Raw genomic sequence first — 22748 nt, forward strand, 5'->3', positions numbered from 1 at the left:
ACATTTTGCCATGAACAATGGAGTTTTTCTGTTGACACCAAAGAAAATGCTGAAAGGGCAGGAGGAAGACCCAAATGAAAATGTTGTTAGTTGCCTTTAAATCCTTGAATGTGGTCCCTTTTGGGAGAAAGGAAGAGAATTGCCCTTGAATGGGCATCTTCTTAGCCCCAGACAATGTGTTGCGCTAAGTTATTTAAACTAATCCTCAGATAACCTTTGAAGCTATGACTGCTTTAGGATGCAATAGATGGAAATACTTAGCCTCAAGTGGGTGACATGCACTCTTCAGAGTCACCTAGCCAGGTGAGTATAGAAGACTGGGCTTCAGTGCAGATCTGCCTTCAGTCCATTTTGAGCTTCTTACTCTAGCCAAACAGCCACCAATAAAAAAATTTCCCAAGAAGGTTTGAGTACCGTGTTCTCTTTATGCAGGAAGAAATATTACATAATGACTGAGGACTGGCGTAACAACACGTTTAAACTACTCAGAAATGTCCATGGCATGGATTTTAAATGAGTTAGCTTTGGCCTTAGAATATCGAGGTGCATTAGCAGTGCATTGGAAGAGTGATGACGTAAAAACACTTGAAACAACTGCTCATTTCCTCTGTGCCTCTTGTCTCCAGGACCCACATCTGCGATTGGTTATTTGGGTCATGTTCTCAGCGGTAGCTGTTCTGTGCATGTAGGCAATTTCCGTGTCTATAATTATCCAAAGATGCTCAGTACGGCCCTTGAACCCCCCCTCCTTATCCACTCAGTCCCTGTTCCTCAAACAAATTATAGAACATTCAAATCTTTTTTATGTGGTTTGTCTCCTGTCCTGCTGGCCGCATTACCTAATTTCCTGATTGTTTATCTTCCCCTGTACAGGAATTCATGTCCTTGGACATGTGGGCAGGACACTATAGTGTCAACCAAACTCTTAGCTGCGTGGAAATTTTGCAGATCTTTCTTCTCAGACTCTGTAGCATGAGATACACTTTTGTTCACTGTTGGCTTCTGGAGATATTCTCTCTTCTTAGGTTCCTTGGCAGTAATCTGTTCATGCCTGAGACAGCACCGCCCTGGGGTCTTCACTAGACTTTGATCCCTGTCCAGGCAGTGGGGGCTCCCTGAGACACATCCTTTTGACTTGGACCTCTCTCTCTCTGTGTCCCCTCATCTACAGCATTCCTACCCCTGCGTGACTGAACTGAGTTAATGCTCCAGATTCTCGGCCTCAGGGCTGATCTTTCTCTCTAATTCCACTCCGTACCTATCCTGCGGTCTGCTGTGAATTTTCACACGCTTGCTTTTTTCCTTCACTGGCTCACTCATTTCTTTAAAACTTATTTTTGAGCTCATACTTATTGTGACACCCTTAAAAAGAAAGAAACCTGACTCCACCTTGATTCTGTGAAACCTGAGGTAGAGCTGACTTGTTACTCTCTCAGCATGGCAGCATATCCCTAGTGGAATTCGGAACTCTCCTTCTTGCTAAGCTGCCTTTGTTTTTGTGTTTCTCAATGTCTCCTTCTCTGACACTCAGGTGAGGAACTCTCTAGGACTCTCCCAGCCTCCTGCTGGTGCTCTCTTCATCACACAGTCTTCTGTTCCCGCTCTCACTCCTATACCAGCTCCTTTACCCTCTCACCTCATTCAGAGCCTAACCATGACTCTACCCTTCCTCTGCTCTCTCTCTTGCTTAGACCATCTTGCCCATCCTACCTTATTAATCATCCCCATGGCCAATTCCATTTATTTGTTCCTCTGATCAAAAGCCTTCTATGATTTTTCACTGGCTGTAGGATGAAGGTCACACTCTGTAGACTGACATCGGAGAACTTCCATGGTCTGTCCACAGTGTGTGACAGCAGTTACAAGAAAAAGAGGAGCAACTGTGACTTGTTGTACTGTTTACAGTGTGTGAGGCGCTAGGTTATATACTTTACCATGTATCATCATTTCATGTAATTCTGTAATTCTTACAGATAAGCTAAAAGCTAGGTACTGTTAATATTCCCATTTAAGAGATAAGTCAGCTGAGATTCAAAGAACCTAAATGGCTTTTCCAATATCACCGAGCTTATATGTACTGGAGCATGAACTTGTATCTGGGACTTTACAAAATCGAAATTCATGCCCTTCGCTTCTAGAGAATAACACTTTGCATTGTTAATTATCTTTCTCCCTGTGAATGTGTCTTGTCATGTCAACTAGATAGTAAACTCCCTGATGGCAGGGGAAAAAGAAAGTCTATTATTTTTGCCTCCTTTTCACAGAGGGCTATCTGCTGAAAGCTATGTTCCTGAGCCTCTCCTGACAGTTACGAGGTGTAAATGGTTTATCTTCAGTTTCCTGACTGGGGCAGGGGATTCATCATTCCATTCCCACAGGGAGCTTCAAAGTTGAATGATATCGTGGATGAGCTCTTGTCTTTTATACTGTGAAGTGCAGCTCCACGTGGGGGACCTCTGTGGAAACAACATGATGTAGAAGTGGAAGATCTGGGTTCTAATGTTGGGTCCCCCAGGAACTAGATAATCGGCCATTTACAAATCCCATCATTTGTAAATTGAAGAGATTAAATTCTCTGACATCCATGGTCTTTGCCACCTTTAATATATCTTGGCTTTTATGACCCTCAGTGAACGCCTTCAGACATATGTATTCTGTAAACTTTAGGAAAGCACAGCTAAGCCCCGCAAGAGCAGGAAACCACCCAATTATGAAGCCCAGTATAACTCCCAGAATTAATCTAACCACTATTGGTCTGCATTTTGGAGACAGTATGGCAGAGTGAAAAGGAAAGGGGCTTTGGAATTCAACAGACTTATTAAAAGCCAGCACTCTGTTACTTACAACTCCAGGTACCCTGGGCAAGATATTTTACCTTACCACACCTCAATATAGGCCATTCTTCTTGTCCCATCTCCCTCTTCCCTTTGCCATAAATACGATCCAGTAATATTCTGGAAATTATTTTGTCTTTTGTTAGTAAAAAGCAAATTTTCTAGTGGACAGGAGTAACTAAAACCTTCCAGCTATGCTATTAGGCACAGCCCGTCATGCAAGTATGGGCAGAATGCTCTACAAATGAAGGACTAAGGCTGCTTTGCATATTTCACCATGGAATTCAGAACCAAGCTCCCTGGGAACCCCTAAAACCAAATAAATAAACTAAATAAATTCATTCAAAATAGAGTTAGCATTTTTCTTTAAATAAGGAGAAAACTGATTTTTTAGGACCATAAATGATCCTTGATGATAAATTTAGATAAACTTAAAACTATTTACTATTTAATAATGCAAAAATCTAATAAAGGTTTGATACATTTGTGACTTTCTGAGTACTTTGGGAGCAAGGCAATCCCACTTCCAAAATGCAGTTTCATAAATATTCAGATAGTGGGTGATTGTAGTAAATACGAAGAAATATGCAACATGTCATTAGGCTTCTCAATCAAATATATGCTAAACAGCTCTTTCATTCATTGTACTGAATAAAGAATTCCAATGTGGCAAAATGATTTCTAAAAAAGATTCATGTATGAAGTTTAAAAAGTAAATTTGATTAAAAAGGAAACCTAGCTGAAGCAATTCATTGAAAAAGTTGTTTCAAATATAGCATGGAGAAAATATTCAAATATTAAGCTGCTCGGAATGTCTCCGTCTAATTGCCTCATTTGCATTCTGCTTAGGTATTCCATTGATCGTCATACTGACCTCGACAGGTTTTTCACTATTAATCCAGAGGACGGTTTTATTAAAACCACAAAACCTTTGGACAGAGAGGAAACTGCCTGGCTCAACATATCCGTTTTTGCAGCAGAAATCCGTAAGTATTCTCCTAAGGATTTTGATTCTACTTTACCAAATTTTATTCCATCAGACTCTATATATATTCTGGAAAATGACAGACAGCTGAGATAGAATATATTTTTTAGTCTTAAGCATATTTTTTCCAACTTTAAAATTTATTATTGGTCATCTATTGAAGATGACATATAAACACATACAGATATTTTCATTTTATTTTTTATTTTTTTGGCAGAACTGGGTATAGTTTTGGCAAGTGAGCTGATAGCCCTCAGCCGCTTGGAACTCATGGCCATCACCGAGGGATTCCCCACTTTATCCTGCCACTCAGGATTGTCTAAACCCAGAACAGCAGGGCCCTAGGAGCCAAGATTTGTAGGTGCTTACTTACCTATAGACCAGTGGTTCTCAAACTTGCTCACACACTGGAATATCATGGAAGGCTTGTATTTATTGTCTGAATTCTCTTCTTTCAGACAACCGGCATCAGGAAGCCAAAGTCCCAGTGGCCATTAGGGTCCTTGACGTCAATGATAATGCTCCCAAATTCGCCGCCCCTTATGAAGGCTTCATCTGTGAGAGTGATCAGACCAAGCCACTTTCTAACCAGGTAATGATGCTGTCCTCTTCCCTGGCTATAAACGAGGCATTTGGAAACGGAGTTTGGTCTTGAGAGCTTCACGTAGAGATGCTTCCCACTGCCCAAGAGGGCTTCAGAGCCCTACTTTAGCTCTGTAGCTATGTTCTCTTGTTAAACCCAGGCTTCTTAGCCAGCCAGGAATTTTTGAATAAATGATGTGTCAATGTCAGCATGATTTATTTATGGACCATCTTTCTCTTTCAGCCAATTGTTACAATTAGTGCAGATGACAAGGATGACACAGCCAATGGACCAAGATTTATCTTCAGTCTACCCCCTGAAATCATTCACAATCCAAATTTCACAGTCAGAGACAACAGAGGTTTGTACCAAGGTTCCTATGCATTCAGAGAAGTAGAAATGGAGAATGAATGGCTTTTATATTGCAGAGCACAAGTGTTTTGGTGCATATGAATAAGTGAGTCTAATTTTATTTCACTCTTTTTGTTGGCTTTGATATTCATGAAGCAGTAGGAAAACCAAGTGGGGAAGCTTACAGGGTCAATGTGCAAACAACTTCATTTATCTTTTTTTAAGAGATTGATAAACCCGTGGGGGGAAGCATGGCTCTATGAATATTGATATCAAGTAAAGCATTAAAAAAGATTAGTTCAACTTTGTAAGGCAATGTAATCTTTCAGCTGGCCTTCCCTTCCAAGCATGGTTTTAATGCAGTGTGGTTGGGTATAGAGCTTGAAACCTAAAGGTGGTTGCAGAATTATTGCCTAAAGGGCATGAACAAAGCATCGTTTGGCAACCGTAAACATGGCAGAATTTACTATCATTCCTGCTTCTCATTTCATCAGAGAGCTTCTAGACTCACGAATTATTTGAAATAGTTGTTCTTGTTGTATAGGACCAAACTGATAGAGTCCCTTGACAAAGTTGGTAGCGAGCCAGGATCAAAAAATAAGTTTCCTGATTGTGGCCAGGCTATTTTGGTCGGCAGCTGTTCCTATAAGCTGGTGACAATGCAGGCTGTGGAAATGGGAAGAGGGATGCCATCATTTGACATAGGAATAAAAGGTGGTCCTCCTGAGTATATAGGCTTTCATTAACCACACACTTGGTGTGCACTAGGTTATAGACTGATTGCTTTCCCAGTGACTGAGATCAGGCTTAGAGGAGCTTAAGTTAACCTAATAAGTATTATCACTTTTCCCATCTCTGTTATCACTATTATCAGTATCATAAATCCCAGCAGCTGTGCTCCAGACAGCACATCCAGACCCTCCCTACACTCTCTAATTTCATTCTCTCAGCACACCATCGGTCAGGATGATTATTAGCCTTCCCATGTGAAGGTGAGGAAAAGGAGGCAGAGACCCATCAACCGACTTGTTCAGAGTCAATCAGCCACCTAGGAGTTAGACCTACGTCTTAAACCCAGGCTCTCAGAGGCTAGAGGTTACAGCCCTAACCACTGGCTCTACTGGGTTGATTAATATTAAAGTAAGGGAATTCCCTATGCTGCTTGGATTTGAGGGGATAGGATGTAACATACTTTATTATTATTTCTGAAACTCATTTGAGCATTTAATTATGGCTTTTTTTAAATCAAGCACATATCAAGGGCCGCCCAGGTGGCTCAGTTGGTTAAGCATCTGCCTTCAGCTCTGGTTATGATCCCAGGGTCCTGGGATCGAGCCCTGCATTGGACTCCCTGCTCAGGGCGGAGTCTGCTTCTCCCTCTCCCTCTGCCACTCCCCTGCTTGCTCTCTCCCTCTCTCTCTCTTTCTCAAATAAATAAATAAAATCTTAAAAGAAATAAATCAAGCACATATCAAATGAGACTGTGGGATAAAATGTCCTAGATGCCATGACAGATTTTTCTTTTCTGATGCCTTGCTCTCCACAGTGGTCGTGCTCTTGAAAGCCTGGGTGTGAAGGTAGTTATATGAGAGACCTGTGTTTTCAAGGAACCCTGTAACACAACCTGTCCTTCACTTTGTCAGTGATTCCTATCATTTTGAAATAGAAACAGTACTTGGAGGCTTTAATTTTCTATTTCATCTAGGATTTTTCTTTTACTTGTTGGCTTTGGTTGATGGGCACCTGTGAGTGCCTTAAACACCTTTAAGAGATAACTCTACTCAGCACTGAGATAGATGAGTAGTTCTCAACTGGGAGCTCACGTACCTCTAGTGCTACACGTGTATGATATAGGAATTTCCTTTCATAAATGTACATTTCTCCAAAGCAGGGAGACCCTGACATGTAGTGGCCATTTAATAAGTGTTTCCAGAGCTGAACTGAAGAAGGTAGCACAGACAATGTTTTCATACTTTCTAAGATATGTGTACATTTTGAGTGCATGAGAATCCCTGCCTCCACTCTTGGATTTTTCTTAATCCCCAAACTCTTTTGGGATCCCACCCTAGGTTGATAGATTGCTACGCTGACAGAAACCTAGGCTTTTGTCAGTTTTATGATGAAGATACTTCTTACGAAATATTTCAGCATACATTTAGTTTTATCAATAGCGAGGTGATTGACTCATTTGTCTGGAAAACACTGCTGTTCTCACATGCGTCTTATGCCACCCCCTCTTTTATGATCTGTCGACTCAGATACTTGTGGTCAGCAGGTCAGAAACACCTGACACAGCGGGTGTTTCTAGGTTTTTCTCACTGTGCCAACTTTGCCCCTATCACCTGCCGTGTCTTCTTTGTTTTTATGTGTGCAATAATATTTAGTTGCTGTTAACCCTCTGAGAACATTATACGAAGACATATTGTTCTCTAGGGAGTCGTAGGTATTTTACTTTGTCACAACACTTCGGGTACACCATCAGTATTTTCAAAGAGATTCTATTACCATGGATGAGCCAGCCCAGTGCACAGTCTGTCTCCCCTGCCCTTCCCTGTAAGAGTCTAATCCTATGCGGAGCCACCACTTTTGCAGGGAATTGCTACTTTTTAAGAAAAATGACTTTATTAACTATGGCAAACAGTTAATGAAAACTCCCATGTTTAGAGCTATTACAAAACCTTAAAGCAAATACAGTCCTATAATTATCGTTTAATAGAGTCTCTTTCTGCTAGCTCCTAGAAGTAATTACATATTGAAGTAGTCCAAAAGGAGTAATCACATTCCACATCCTATTAATAGCCTATTGAGTTACCGAATTTCTCGGCTGAGACTGTTTTCCATAGAAAACATGAGATAATGGTTTATATCACGCTGAGTAAAAGCATCAGGTTTCTTTCTCCTTGAGTGTTTACTTCCATTATGCCATGTAAATAATCAGGATTGCGTTTGCCTAAACTCGGCATAAGCATTACGGTTCTTTAGAAATATGAGGAGGAAAGCCATCTTAATACACCCAAGCCTTCTATTTCATTTTCCTTTACTCCATTCTGTAGCCCAGCTTCACATATGACTCAGCAGGCAGCAGGTGAGTCCATCTTGGGCTGTTAATATCAAGAATGGTGCTGTTTGGGCACCATTTGGGGACCAGAGCTGACCTGCCCTGGTTTTGAAATGCATTTACTTTGAAAATATCAGCCTTATGGCATCTCTAAAAACACAAGAAATGTGTAATGGATGAGAAAAGGGCAAAGAAAAAAATACTGAGAATAACCCTTCCCATATATCTAGCTCCTCATTAATTTATAAAACTTTGTTGTGGCCATTGTTTCACTTCATTCCTCAAATAGCTCCACGAGGTTCAGCATGAATATTTTTATCCCCATTTTCTGGATAAAGAAAGAGTATGAGACATCAGGAGCTTGAGACTTGCCCAAGGTCACACTGCCCATCAGTGAAATAACTAACAAGCTTGGGTACTTGGAGGGTTCCATCAGATGTACACACTATACTATGAATATAAAGTTCATGTCTTTTCTACTTAATGCTTTAAAAAAAATCTTTGTTTACCCTGTAGTCAAATAATAACAATCTTCAGAAGAGGAAAAACCTAAAATTCAATGTATCTATCTAAGGTTCCAGGGGAAAGTGAACAGGGGACACACTGCACTTCAGGTTCAATTTAAATCACAGCCATAATAATTGTAGTAATGTATATTTTCAGAGTTTTATGATTTTCTTCTACTACATAATTAACACATATTCTTAGTAGGAAAGTTAGAAAATACAGAGAAGCAGAAATATTATTATCAATAATAAAATAACTTGATAATATGTTATTTAGAAATAATCACTGCTAGTTTTTATTTCTGTCCAGACTTTTTCTTGGCATATATGTATATATGCTCTCTAAAAAAGGGAATCATAAAATTCATGTCCACTTTTTTCCCACCTAATAATATGTGATACGCACTTATCAGCATCAATATGCTTTTGTTAACATTTTCTTCTGAATATCTTCCTAACTTCCCTTGTAAAGATGTCTGATCTCAGTTGACCATTATGTAAGTACATCGTTTCTACACACCTTTGCCGAATATCTAATTAGTATTTTAGGATAAATTTCTAGAGTGGAATTACTGGATGAAAAGCCTTTGATACTTAATTGACAAACTGCCTATCAGAAATATGTATACTACCAGAAATATTTATAATACCATGAGTAAAATGGTATCATATGGTATCTCATTTCCTCACATTCAAGCCAACTCTAGATATTATTACTCTTTTTAAATCACTGGCAACTTGGTAAGTGAAATATAATCACATTTTAAAATGTCAATTAAGAGTTGTGTTGTGGGATGTGTGTGTTTTAGGAAATTTCCTTTCCATTATTATTTTATTAAAAGAATGGATGTTCAAAAAAAAAAAAAAAGAATGGATGTTCAGGGGAGCCTGAGTGGCTCAGTTGGTTAAGCGTCCAACTTTTGATCTCACTCAGGTCTTGATATCATGGTCATGAGTTCAAGCCCCACGTTGGTCTCCACACTGGGGATGGAGCCTACTTTAAAAAAAAAAAAAAAAAATGGATGTTCAATTTTTAGATTCTAACCAGAGGAGGAAGTATGGTCTTGTCCTTTGACCTAATGATTTGTTAAAGTAATTAAATTGATAGATCCTAATATCGAATCTCATATTTTTGATTTCCAAACCTCTTCTTCCAAACAGTGATCATTTGATAAAATATAGAGGAAGAGCAAGGGTTAGCGATTAAATGCTTGGCTTTACTCTTTACTGCTAGAAGGGGTTGTTTGTTTTATTTTATTTTATTTTTTTAAAGATTTTATTTATTTGACAGAGAGACACAGCGAGAGAGGGAACACAAGCAGAGGGAGAGGGAGAAGCAGGCTTCCCGCCGAGCAGGGAGCCTGATGTGGGGCTCGATCTCAGAACAGTCCTAACATGAATATTTGACACATTATTAATCCTGTTACTGTTTTATTTTTTAAAATTGTCAATTATTACATCAATCCTAACTCATAGACTGAGCTGCTGTTTTGAGAGAGTGTTTCCAAATCACTGGAAGGTGGGCACAGTTGGAATACATCCCAGGTTCTGAGAACCCCAGGGTTGCATGCTCTCCAATAGGCCATCTCAATTCAAGTTGGAGGCCTATCAGATCATGGGGTTATTTAGCTACAGAAACATTGCTTTGTCATTTGAGCAACAGAGGACCATTTTAGGAGCTTGCAATAAGTTCCTATTTTAACACCAACAAAAATACTTAGGATTTTCAAGTCAACAAATTGACAGAGCAGCCCTTTAAACATTATGAAGCAGCTTCCCTATTTCAGTTGACCTTCTTCACCCTTGATATTTCTTCCATATTTTGTGTCAGCATGACTTCCATCAAAAACCAGGTAATTTCATAATTCCCCAGTTACAGCCTCCTCTTTCCATCTTCCATAATCGTGGGAAAATGACCTGTCTCATTTACTTTGCTCTGCCAGGAATGGACTCCTTCTGCCTATTCTTCCTCTTTCAGGTCTCCCCATAAATGAAGTCACTGAAACGAAGCTTTCTTTGCAGAATATCCCCAGCCATCTTGAGTGTTTCCTCCTCTGAGGAAGGAACACTGCAATAGCTTTTCTTATTTTTCTTTATCTTGCATGCTAAACACTCATTCCCTGTTTGTCTCCCACTAGAACATGAGCTCCATGGGGGAAGTGTCCCAGCACTTAAAATAGTGGGTTGACCAAATGCAAGGATTAAAATGAAAGAATGGGGGCACCTGGGTGGCTCAGTCGTTAAGCGTCTGCCTTCGGCTCAGGTCATGATCTCGGGGTCCTGGGATCGAGCCCCGCATCGGGCTCCCTGCTCCGCAGGAAGCCTGCTTCTCCCTCTCCCACTCCCCCTGCTTATGTTCCCTCTCTTGCTGTGTCTCTCTCTATCAAATAAATAAATAAAATCTTTTAAAAAAATGAAAGAATGGCTGGGGAAATAGGTGATGTGCTTCAGAAATTTCAGGGATCCGTTATTATTAGGGGAAAAATGATTATGTTATGACATAAGCTTCAGGCTTAAAAAGACACCCACCTTATAATGTCGGAATGTTCTGAGGAGTCAATAGCACATAACCCACCTCTTCTTTCCATTCATTATTTATTATCCCACAAAGTTAAACTGGACATACAGGGTTTGGATCCAGGAAGAGATGACCTTGAAATGTGCTTATTTTTCATGTATATTATCTAAGATGAGCCAAGTTGCAGATCAAATGAGCTCTGATACCTGATGCATTCAGAGTTAAGCTTGAAGTGCTCAAAAAATTCAAAAACCAAACCAAAACAACAACAAGAAGTATGCATGAAAATCAGATTTGGCTGAGTAAAGGGATATCCAAGACAGATTCACCCCAATTAGGCCAATTGGCAAATATCTTTTTTTCTCCCCCACCCTGCCTTTTTTTTTTTTTTCCTAAGCTTAGAACATTTTTTTTTATGAGCAGCATCAGATAGCATCCAAATATGCTTCTGGTTTTTTACTTTTATTATTTAAAGATAGCCAAATAGATTTCTATGGAACTTTTTTTCCCTCTTAATTGCTTCAATATGGAAGATGCTCTATTGGCAGATCAAAATGGCAGATGTCTTTTAATGTGCTGCCATTTTCTCTGTGTAAATAATTATGTTCCTTTTCTGCCTGAATTTCATTGCAGCAGTTTGTCCATTACAACACAGCTTATCTGGGAGCTTACTCCCTCCCCAGCCCAACAACAACAAAAAAAGATAGGTCATTTTGGTGGAACAGACATATTCTTTCAGGGTTTCCTCTGGTCACTGATTTAACTAACTCCTGGGATTTCTCAACTCACTAAAAGACCCTAAATGTTTATATCCCACTGAATTCCTTGGTAGTTTTCCTTGTCTTAAACTAAGAAATACTTAGGGAATATGTTTCTTTTTCCCTCCCTATCACCAAGGAGAGGATTATTCTCATACAAAAATGGAGGAAATGTTAATTTCAAGGGAAGTTGTAAATTACAACAAGGAAAATCTATTAATACCGACCAAAGGTGCACACTTAGATGTCTTATACACACATACACATAGTTATTCCTACAATGTTATTATAATTCATGTTTTGCCAATCTCTCAGTATCAGAGGTGTTAATTAAAAGATCGTGATGATCTCCTCTTAGTGTGCAGCTCCTTAATTCAGTTGGAAGACATTATAGCTATCGGAGTCTTGGGTCAGGCAATTTTCTTCATTAATATGTATACACAAGCTATTAAGGTCATCTTTGAGCATAAGTAATACCAAAAATATAAATGCTACAAACTTCACAAGCTTTATTTGAAATTTCTATTATTTCAGCCCCTCAGGTTGAAGATGGCAGATAGGGCATCAAAAATTTCAATTAAGTTTTGGATAATCACAAATCTAAATGAGTATAAAAAAATCTAAATAACTAGGGGTACCTGGCTGTCTCAGTTGTTAGAGCATGTGACTCCTGACCTTGGGGTCGTGAGTTCAAGTTCCACATTGGGGATAGAGTTGACTTAAAAAAAATTCAATCGAAATAATTCAACTTTCCAGTGATATCTTTTGTAATTGTATAGCATATATACTTCTAAAAGTATTAAAGCTTAAAACTCCATTAAGACTTCTGACACATATACTATACCTATATATATATATACAGATATAAATACACACTTATATTTCACATGCATGCATATATTTTTTTTCCATTATCCTGATAGAGCTATTGCCACATTTCTTGGGAAAATGGAGAGGGCCCAGAGGAAAGTAATCAAATAATGATTATTCTGCTCATGACTGCATAACTAACTCTCTTTAAGTGTGTGGGAGCTATTTAAGTGGTAGATAGACCTACTTTGTCTCACGTGTGAGCAGTAAGGGTAGAGTAGGTAGATATGGGTCAGAAGTGAACAAAATAAGAGCAAGGTTTGGCTTTAATTCTCTAGATGTTTAACAGTCTCCAGAGAGGGGCCCTTATCTGGTAAGGTTGAACAATGACAGAAGGACGTGTAGCCAAGGAAGGGCATCTTCAGAGCTTTAGTGAAGCTGCTGAGGTGACTGATTCCTTCACCATAGGTCAAGCCTTTCTCCTGACGTCATGGTGAGACCACAACGTATTAATCCTTTGCAGCAATGGTTTCTCTTTTTCAAATTTTTAACATGCAGGGTCTATGCCTGTATGCTGCCCATTTTGCAAAATCTTGTATCAGCAAAAAACAAAACAAAACAAAACAAAAACACTGCGTCCAGTGTTTTGCAAAATCTTGTATCGGCCAAAAAAACACTGCTTCCAGTGTGGGAAGATGGCACCCAGTGTGGTCTATCAATCGAGGACTGGTTACCCATCATAATTTCCCCTTTTAATGTCAGTTATATGTATACCTCCAATGGGCTACATCATCGTCATAACCCTATGTTTGCATCCCCAAACTGGTACCATGGAGACCATCATTATCAGGTACCTTTACATTTTGTTAGTGTAATGACAAAGTGTGCAGGTAAAAACAGCATGTGATTAGGAGTCCAGGTTGTAGACATAAAAATTTGAAATCTGAATTTATTTTCCATTAATAGAAACACTACAATTTGTGCATGACATATACTGGTAATTAATGACCCCATTTGCAAGGTTTTGCCTTAGTGGGGGGAAAATGAAACTGGTTATGTGTCTGTGGCCAAGGATGAGAACACTGGGTGTCAGGATGAAAAAGCGAGGTGCTTGAAAAACATTTTCTTAGCATGGGAAATACGTTGCCCAGGACTGAAGAGCATGAACTGTGTTCTTACCTCTGGATGATGAGCCCTTCTGCGGAGGCAGTTGCATTCCAAGCTGCGATGACATTTCCAGGAATTCACTTTCCTCTCTTTGCCAATAAGTTTCTCTTCCTCATTAGTTTATTGCTCAAAGAGGATCGCTTCCAGGAAAGAATTAATATTTACTGAGCATCTCCAAAAGTCTGTCGCTGTGCTGAGTACCTTTATGAATGAAATCATTTTACCATTTAAAATTATTAGTTTCCTGGGTGAGACTAGAGAAACAGGACATTTACTTAATATGACTAAAGTCAAGCAATTGATATGTAGACGATTCAAGATTCAAACCCAGGCCTGTTTGACCCCAAATACTGAGACATTTGCCCTTTGGACGCTTTATAAAGGAGAAGGATCTGCAAAATCTCCTGATGGAAATTTAAACATTGAGAACATTTGCCCTGTTCTGCCTCATCTTATGAACCATGGAACCAGTTTGACACTTCCCTGAAAATGTGTCCTCGTGGAACCTCTTTTATCCAAAGGCCGCCCTAAACCGAGGAATGTATATGTCCAAAGTGAGGGGACCCTCTCAAAAACAGATAGGCAGTGGTTGCTAATTTGGATGAAAGGAAATCTGTAGTCAAACTTAGGATGCAAAATTGATTTCCAGAATAGCCATAATAATGGTTAGTTTGTTTGTTTTTCTAGATTTTTTTAAATGAAGTTCATGCCCATAGTGGTGGCTTTTTTTGTTAGTAGGTCAGTGATCAGAGTGTACCACAAGAAAGACCATTACAGGATGCAGCACTGACTTCTCCAAAATGGCCATCCCCCAAAAAAGCTCAGTCTCCTTTTGGTACTGGAGCCACTTGGATTTAGAGGGGAGATATCTTATTCATTCAAACAACATCAACCACCTAGGTGCCAAGCCAGGCTGGTTAGTCACATTTCTATTCTACCACATCTGTCTCCCCTTCTCCAGTTCACCAGCCCTGGACGATGTCAATACTGGGTATAAAGTTTTCTGGTAGAAGGATTCCCTGAGCCCTGGAGGAACCATGACTTTTATTATGTTATTTGATCCCTGTGAGGTGCACTTGATATCAACCAGTGTCATTTTAAAAGATGAACAAGGGGCACCTGGGTGGCTCAGTCATTAAGCGTCTGCCTTCGGCTCAGGTCATGATCCCAGGGTCCTGGGATCGAGCCCCGCATCGGGCTCCCTGCTCAGCGGGAAGCCTGCTTCTCCCTCTCCCACTCCCCCTGCTTGTGTTCCCTCTCTCGCTGTGTCTCTCTCTGTCAAATAAATAAATAAAATCTTTAAAAAAAAAAAAAGATGAACAAATGAGGCTCTAGACAAGACAAATGACTCATTTGAAAGCATGCAATTAGTATATGCCCAAGGAGAGATATTCAGTCCATTTCTTTCCCACCTTTTAAACTCATCTTAAAATCCATATGTGAGGGCGCCTGGGTGGCTCAGTTGTTAGGCGTCTGCTTTTGGCTCAGGTTGGGATTGAGTCCCACATCGGGCTCCCTGCTCAGCGGGAAGCCTGCTTCTCCCTCTCCCACTCCCCCTGCCTGTGTTTCCTCTCTCACTGTGTCTCTGTCAAAAAAAAAAAATCCATATGTGAAACATGTTTGGCTAGAGGAACTTTTTTTAAAAGTTCTCAAGATTCTACAGGTCTGTCACTCAGAGACTGTAAATGGTTCAGTCATCTGGGTACTTTGATGAGCTTTTATGTAATTGCTTGAATGTGTCTGAGGGGACTTGCTTGTTCAGAATATGAGACATCCTACATTCACAGGTTCGTGTCCTGCTCAGATCCATGTTTCCATTAGTGTTTGATTTCAGCTACTGTCACGTGTAAGCCGGCGTGCTGTGATCTGGAGGTCCCGTTTTTTGTGGATGGCACACTGAAGAATAGATTTAAAATTATGCCTTCTACAGGTTTACAAAAACAAAACACTCAGTTTACATGCCCTCCAAACCAACACCCTTGGTGACAGGGTGTGACCCAATAGATAAACTAATGATCCACTGGGGATGTTGTTCACATCAGAGAAGTGTATTTGACCAAGCAATTTAAGTAATTTGCTTTTCTTCTTTGATTTTTAATTTTTACTTTTATTCCTAGTGGCCTTGTGACATTTCATATCATTAAAACGGGGTAAATATTGTCACCTTTAATTTGTGAAATTCTTATTTGAACTCAAAAAAACGTATGAGAAGGGAAAAATAACATTTTCAAATAATTTGTTATAGATATGTACATTTTTTTGTAATCCTTAGGCATGGAACAAATGTACAGGCTGGAATAGGAGAGAAGAGTCAGGAAACTGAATTTTCAGTTAACAGTCTATTTGGCCCATTTTATTTATCTTTTTTCATGATTTTCCATAGTATATATAATTTTTTCCAGTGATAAGAACAATTTATACTAGTCATACAATATTTAGAAAATACAGAAATGAGAGTTAGGTGTTCAGCCTGGTTTTGTTTGAGATGTTGGCAACGAAGGGCAGAGAATGTCATTGTACAGCTTGCCAAAAACCAGTGCGTACACACACCTTATCTTCTGCAATAATCAGAATATCTGCTCATCCCTAAATCAGACTGAATCTACCTTTTATATTTAATAGATTTTATCTCACAGAAAATTCATTACATTTCCTTTCACCTAAAGGATATCAATTTAATCTCTCAAAAGAGATTCTAAGATATTTCTTCTTATGACAAGAGCTAATTCAGGGTACTGTCAATCCATTCAAAACCTGCTAGCTATTGGACGATCATGTTGGTCATAACATTCATATTGCTATAAGTTACTGATTGTAATCACAAACAGAGGCAAACCATACTGAGGATCTGTGTGTGTGTGTGTGTGTGTGTGAGTAATTTGATAGAACATACTAAAAACTTCACCTGTTTTATAATTGTCCCCCAGAGCATACAGCATGGAAAGAAATATTGTTGGTTGGTACAGATCTGCAGAAAACATGATGGGGAAGTAGTTGGGGGCTTAGGTGACAAAAGATTGAGAAATATATGGAAGCCAACATCTGGAATTTTGATTAAATCTTTCCCAGAATACAGTTATGCCATTTGTTCAAAAAATATTTATTGAATGTCTATTACGTGTGCAACACTGGAGAGACTGAGATGGAATCCCCTAGTCTCAGAAGTTCACACTCCAGGTGAGGTCAAAGTGGTTATGTCAACATTAATGAAACAGCAGTGGGGTACTAATTTCTGTAAGAATATACAGTGCTTGGGGTCACAGAGCAGATGATGGGAGAGGTCTAGAAAGGCCTCCCCGATGTGATGACTTTGGGGTTCAATTCTGAGGCTTGAGGAGTTCACCTGTCATGCCACCAGGAACAGCTTCCTGGGGTCCTAGGGCAGTGGCTAAAAAGGCATGTGGGAAGTGTGGTGTGCTTGGGAAACAGAAGAAAGTTCTGCATGTCAGACTGAACTGGGACATGTGGAACGGATGGGATGTGACCCTTGAAGGCAAAGTCTTCAGATGAGGGAAAAATCTAGTGATTCACTGTGTAGAGGTGGGCTGTGTTGTGTGGACCACAGAGAGAACTTGGAATTATTTTGAGCAAGACGCATGACATGTTTAATCAGGTGGTGGATGGTGCTTGAATTTCAAAGAAACTAGAAACCTGTTAGTGGTTTTATAAAATATTTTCTCTTCAAAGATAATATTTTCCTTTAGGACTCACAAGTGGATTTACAGTTTGGGCAAGGTTTGAGTGTGGACTGGAAATCTTTTAAACACACACACAGAAATTGGCCAAAGGCTTGTCATGAAGTAGGAAAGTACAAGCATGAAAAAGATTTTTCTGTTTTTTTTTTTTTTCTCACACCCACTTATATATTTAATTATCTGCCATACTCACATAGGGTATGTGGTCCAAGCCCACACTTCGTTGTGGTATCTGATGAAGGGGACACCCAAACAGAAAGCAGTGCGGTGAGCTTGCCAGTGGGGGCCTTTGTATCTACGAAATAAAAAAAGAGCAATTTCTAAGTTTGGTTCCAAAATATGGAGACACTATTCTGCAATGCCAGATGACCGCGGTCTCCGTAGATTCCTAGATTAAAGATCCTGGTTGTTGACCCTGGTGATGAGAAAGAGCACCCTGACCTCTGCCAAGCCGAATGCACGAATATTCATGCCGTGACTCCAGTGGCCCTGCCCTGAGAAGAAATGTCTCTGCTCTCCCAACAGACAACACCGCAGGGGTGTATGCCCGGCGTGGAGGCTTCAGTCGGCAGAAGCAGGATCTGTACCTCCTGCCCATCGTGATCAGCGATGGTGGCATCCCGCCCATGAGTAGCACCAACACCCTCACCATCAAGGTGTGTGGGTGCGATGTGCACGGGGCACTGCTCTCCTGCAATGCCGAGGCCTACATCCTGAACGCCGGCCTGAGCACGGGGGCGCTGATTGCCATCCTCGCCTGCATCGTCATTCTCCTGGGTAAGGGGGCTCCGCTGTCACCTGCGGGAAGGGTTCTGCAACCAGATGCCCATCCTTGAAATACGTATTTCTGGAGCGCAGGCTGGTCACCAGAACTCTGCCGTAGCCTGTGGCTACAGCTGGAGACAAGGCAGGGGTGGGGCCTGCGCGGTGCACGTTATGGTACGGGAGAGACAGGGGGGAAACTTAACAAGCATTCGGAGCAGATTTGGGGGAAGGTTCTGATGAGCACATTGCCGACAGTGCGGGACTACACAGCAGCAGCTGTCTGGGGGTGCTGCAGGGGGACATCTGACAAGGTTTTGCAGAAGAGGAGACTAGGCAGAGGCCTGATATATGAGCAACGGTTTGCCTAAGAAGAGGAAAGAGAAGTGTTGGGGACAGAAAGAATAATCAGGAGGCCAAAGACATGGTATGAAGGACTCAAGGAACTGGACAAAGGTTGGCCTGGCCAAGCTGGATCTTGACTCCTCTGACTAGCAGAGGTAATATCTGGGTGCAAGCCTCAGCTTATGGGGACCCTTAGGAGGCTTTTCCTACACTTACATCTCATCTCTGTAAGAACAGCGGTGTGCACACACTAATAACAACCACTGCTGGGCTTCAGGAAGAGATCACGTAGGAGAAAAATCAGCTTTCAAACCCAAGGATTTCTGACATCAAATTTATGCTTGTTCCATGATGTTTGGTTCTCCACTGAATGAGTTGAGGGGGCCCAAGTGCATAGGGAAGAGCCAGTGAGTTCAGGTCAACAAAGAGTTCCTAAGAATTTTCTGGGTATCGGGTTGCTGTGTCCAGCCCTGGGGGAAAAAGGGAGCTTCATCCTTGCAGCTCCCGGTGATGGTGGACCCAGAGGGGATCTCAGACCCCTTGCCAGATTCAGGCACAAACATTTTCTTTAGTCTAGCCACACATGTGGGAGAGTGTTGTCATGGAATATTGTAGAAGCCTCTTGTGGAGGTGGAACATGGAGAATTAAGCACTGTCTTGGCTTTCCTTTCAAGTGTGGTTCTGCCCACTCATCCCAGGTTGTCTGAGCACAGTGGAATCGCCTCTCTCAGGAGGAACTAGAGCTGCTTCCTCTGGGGTTCAGCTGATGCTACCTTCCTATGTTTAAATAAATAGAGGAGATTTGTCTCCTGGGGGTCATTATAAACTTCCCCTCTTCTCTACAGTGGTTTGAAGAGAATCCAACCACTTTTATGATAAGATTTCTTATTAAGGTAGAGTAGGATCACTGCTCCTCCCCGTTCCCCCCAAACCCTAGCCCTCTGGGCAGGAACAAGCATCACCTCCTACAGAAAGGTAGGACCTGAGGTCTCGGAACATCCTCATTCATAAGCTTTGGAGAGATAGCTGTCTTCCTTTGGAAAAAGAAAAAGAAAATACAACATAAGGCGGTTTTAAGAAGCTGCAGACCAGTCTATTTAGAATCTTCCTAATTCTTAGAAAGATCACTTCCAAATAATGTCAGATTCATTTTTAAAAAGCTCAAAATAGTTCCAACTTGCTGGCTTGTTTGGATATCATATTTTCCTGGCAGCGTTTTGCAGAGGAAGAGCCAGGTGGAGGGCGGTTTTACACATCTTTGGGGATTCCAGGTAAAACTCCCATTTTGTAGACTCATAGATCGGTTCCTATTCTGAGCATGAGCACATCATGCCTTGCAGTAAGCAGAGTTCTCCTCCGGGAGAAAGCTCCAGGAATACTGGGTTTAACCTGTGCTCACTTTCTTGTGCTTTCCTTGTAGTCATCGTAGTGTTGTTTGTGACCCTGAGAAGGCAAAAGAAAGAACCACTGATCGTCTTTGAGGAAGAAGATGTCCGTGAGAACATCATTACCTATGATGACGAAGGGGGTGGGGAAGAAGATACAGAAGCCTTTGATATCGCCACCCTCCAGAATCCAGACGGGATCAATGGATTTATCCCTCGCAAAGACATAAAACCCGAGTATCAGTACATGCCTAGACCTGGGCTCCGGCCAGCACCCAACAGTGTGGACGTCGATGACTTCATTAACACGAGAATACAGGAGGCAGATAATGACCCAACTGCCCCTCCTTATGATTCCATCCAAATCTACGGTTATGAAGGCAGGGGCTCGGTGGCTGGGTCCCTGAGCTCCCTAGAGTCTGCCACCACAGATTCAGACTTGGACTATGACTACCTACAGAACTGGGGACCTCGTTTTAAGAAACTAGCAGACTTGTACGGTTCCAAAGACACTTTTGATGACGACTCTTAACAATAACGATACAAATTTGGCCTTAAGAACTGTGTCTGGCATTCTGAAGAATCTAGAAGATATGTAAACAGGTATTTTTTTAAATCAAGGAAAGGCTCATTTAAAACAAGCAAAGTTTTACAGAGAGGATACATTTAATAAAACTGCAAGGACATCAAAGTGGTAAATACTGTGAAGTACCTTTTCTCAAAAAAAGGCAAATATTGAAGTTGTTTATCAACTTCTCTAGAGAAAAACCACTTGGCGTACAAAATATTTAAGTGAAGGAGAAGTCTAACGGTGAACTTACAATGAAGGGAAATTGTTTATGTGTTATGAACATCTAAGTCTCTCTTTCTTCTTTTTATTTGTCAAAGAAGCTTCCACAAAATTAGAAAGGACAACAGTTCTGAGCTGTAATTTCGCCTTAAACTATGGACACTCTATATGTAGTGCATTTTTAAACTTGAAATATATAATATTCAGCCAGCTTAAACCCATACAATGTATGTACAATACAATGTACAATTATGTCTCTTGAGCATCAATCTTGTTACTGCTGATTCTTGTAAATCTTTTTGCTTCTACTTTCATCTTAAACTAATACGTGCCAGATATAACTGTCTTGTTTCGGTGAGAGGCTCCCTATTTCTATGCCATTTTTAATGTATCTATTTGTACAATTTTAAAGTTCTTATTTTAGTATACATACAAATATCAGTATTCTGACATGTAAGAAATGTTACGGCATCACACTTATATTTTATGAACATTGTACTGTTGCTTTAATATGAGCTTCAATATAAGAAGCAACCTTTGAAATAAAAACAGATTCTTTTTTAATTCTGGGTTTCATTCTTAACATTGAAAAAAATTAAGTATTTCTAATGACTCATTTATATTTCTCATTTAAGATAATCGTGATCTTTTCATAACCCTATTTATGAGCTGTTGCGTGCTGCTTTTATTGTTTATTTAAAATCAAATCTGTTTTGCAAATGTTTTTTTCAGACAAGATTCTGTAACGCCATGTAAAGCTTTCTTGTACATCCTCAGTGTTAGCGTCCTGGCTTCCCTCTGCGTACATCTTCTGAAAAAGAAGGATGCTAAAGATCTAGGTCAGTCTCTGATTTTGCAATACTTGATATATAATAGGCGTTTATCTTGCCTATCAGTAATTCAGTGGCTATGAGAGATGAATCCATGACGGAATGAAAGGATCGGAACTCGAAACTTCCAAGATGTGGGTTTTCTGCCCCATACTAAACATTTGGGAGTTGCGGGAGTGAAGAGTCAAAAATATAAATTTGCCACGTTTAGTTATCAGACATCTGGTGTTACTCTGTTTTTCCCTACTTTGATTTTGCCAGGCTATCGTAATGACTCTGACACTTGAAACTGCTTATTTTTTCCTCCTGTGATTATAACTCCTCATAAAATGATGTGGCATTTTAAATTTTGATAAAAGAAAGAGCAATTCATTTCCAAAACTCAGTTTTAAAATATGCTTTGGGCAATAAGCTCAGAATGAGGGCAGGACCATGGTGTATTCTGAGGGTCAATTCCAGTATGCCTACTGTCCCTGGAAGTCCCATCTAGCTGCCTGGGGATTGGGACTTCCATGAAGGGCATTTCACCTGTTCCTTTGGGCCAAAGGTCAAAATGTAGCAATACTCGGGGAAAGATCACACAAAGTCATGCTACAAGTGTTTTCCCTCTTTCCCCCTAGACACAGGGCACATGCTTTCTCCTGGATTGCAGATAATTTTTAGATTTATCTCTTTTTTATTTTTACTTTATTGTGAAAGTTTGTTTCAAGCATTTCTTGATATCCTGCTACATCCTATTTTTATGACTCAGTCAAAATGCATAAAAAGAAAAATGTTTTTATGAAGTGCTCACTTTCATTTTCCTTTGCATTTAAATCAAATTGTCTCAACCCTTCAGTGGAATAAATTCTGTGGACAATGTCACTTTGGAATCTTTCATTTCCATGAAGGATTGCACATTCTCAATACTTCCATAATTTCAGGTTTTGTTCATTTTTTATATAGTTTTTGTAATCCAAAGAATATTTTGCTAGATTTGCACAGATCTCCAATTGAATTTGAAATAAAGAAATAATTCAAAAGGAATATGAATAGCACTTAAACAAGAATACAGCTATAAGTAACCCCGTCACCATGGATGATCCTTTTTGTCTAGTAATGTATTTAGATTAGATTTGACAACTACATTTTTACATTTTTATGTTTAAGTTTAAAAAAAAGGCTGTCTAATTTTTAATAGTTAAAATATGTGTTTTCTTTTTTTTTTTTTTCCTTTTTATCTTCTCTTTTTTACTTTAAGCCTCTATTGTTTGTAGAACCCTCTTAGAAGCTTGGAAATAAAATGTCTTTCCCAACTAGTGGAGTCCTCTTTCATTTGGAACATATTGCCTTAAAAGCAATCTTCGTTTAAGTGGTTCTTCTTTATTTCGA

The 22748-nt window shown here is 40.0% G+C and overlaps 1 protein-coding gene across 2 annotated transcripts in view; it reads left to right on the plus strand.

The window, feature by feature from the left end:
• CDH11 (cadherin 11) overlaps positions 1-22748 on the plus strand; it is a 185783-nt gene that overhangs the window by 120442 nt on the left and 42593 nt on the right. Inside the window, exons 9-13 of one of the 2 annotated variants that reach the window (XM_006747624.3) lie at positions 3684-3820; positions 4278-4411; positions 4646-4763; positions 17791-18042; positions 19793-21111. In XM_006747624.3, the coding sequence (XP_006747687.1) occupies positions 3684-3820; positions 4278-4411; positions 4646-4763; positions 17791-18042; positions 19793-20289 (1138 nt within the window). In that variant the 3' untranslated portion in view covers positions 20290-21111. Of the gene's footprint in view, positions 1-3683; positions 3821-4277; positions 4412-4645; positions 4764-17790; positions 18043-19792; positions 21112-22748 lie in introns of those variants that run through there. The other variant, XM_081806498.1, reaches the window with a different exon arrangement.

The sequence above is a fragment of the Leptonychotes weddellii genome, chromosome 16, assembly GCF_054177405.1.
Source record: "Leptonychotes weddellii isolate Sample4059 chromosome 16, ASM5417740v2, whole genome shotgun sequence".
Taxonomy (NCBI): Eukaryota; Metazoa; Chordata; class Mammalia; order Carnivora; family Phocidae; genus Leptonychotes; species Leptonychotes weddellii.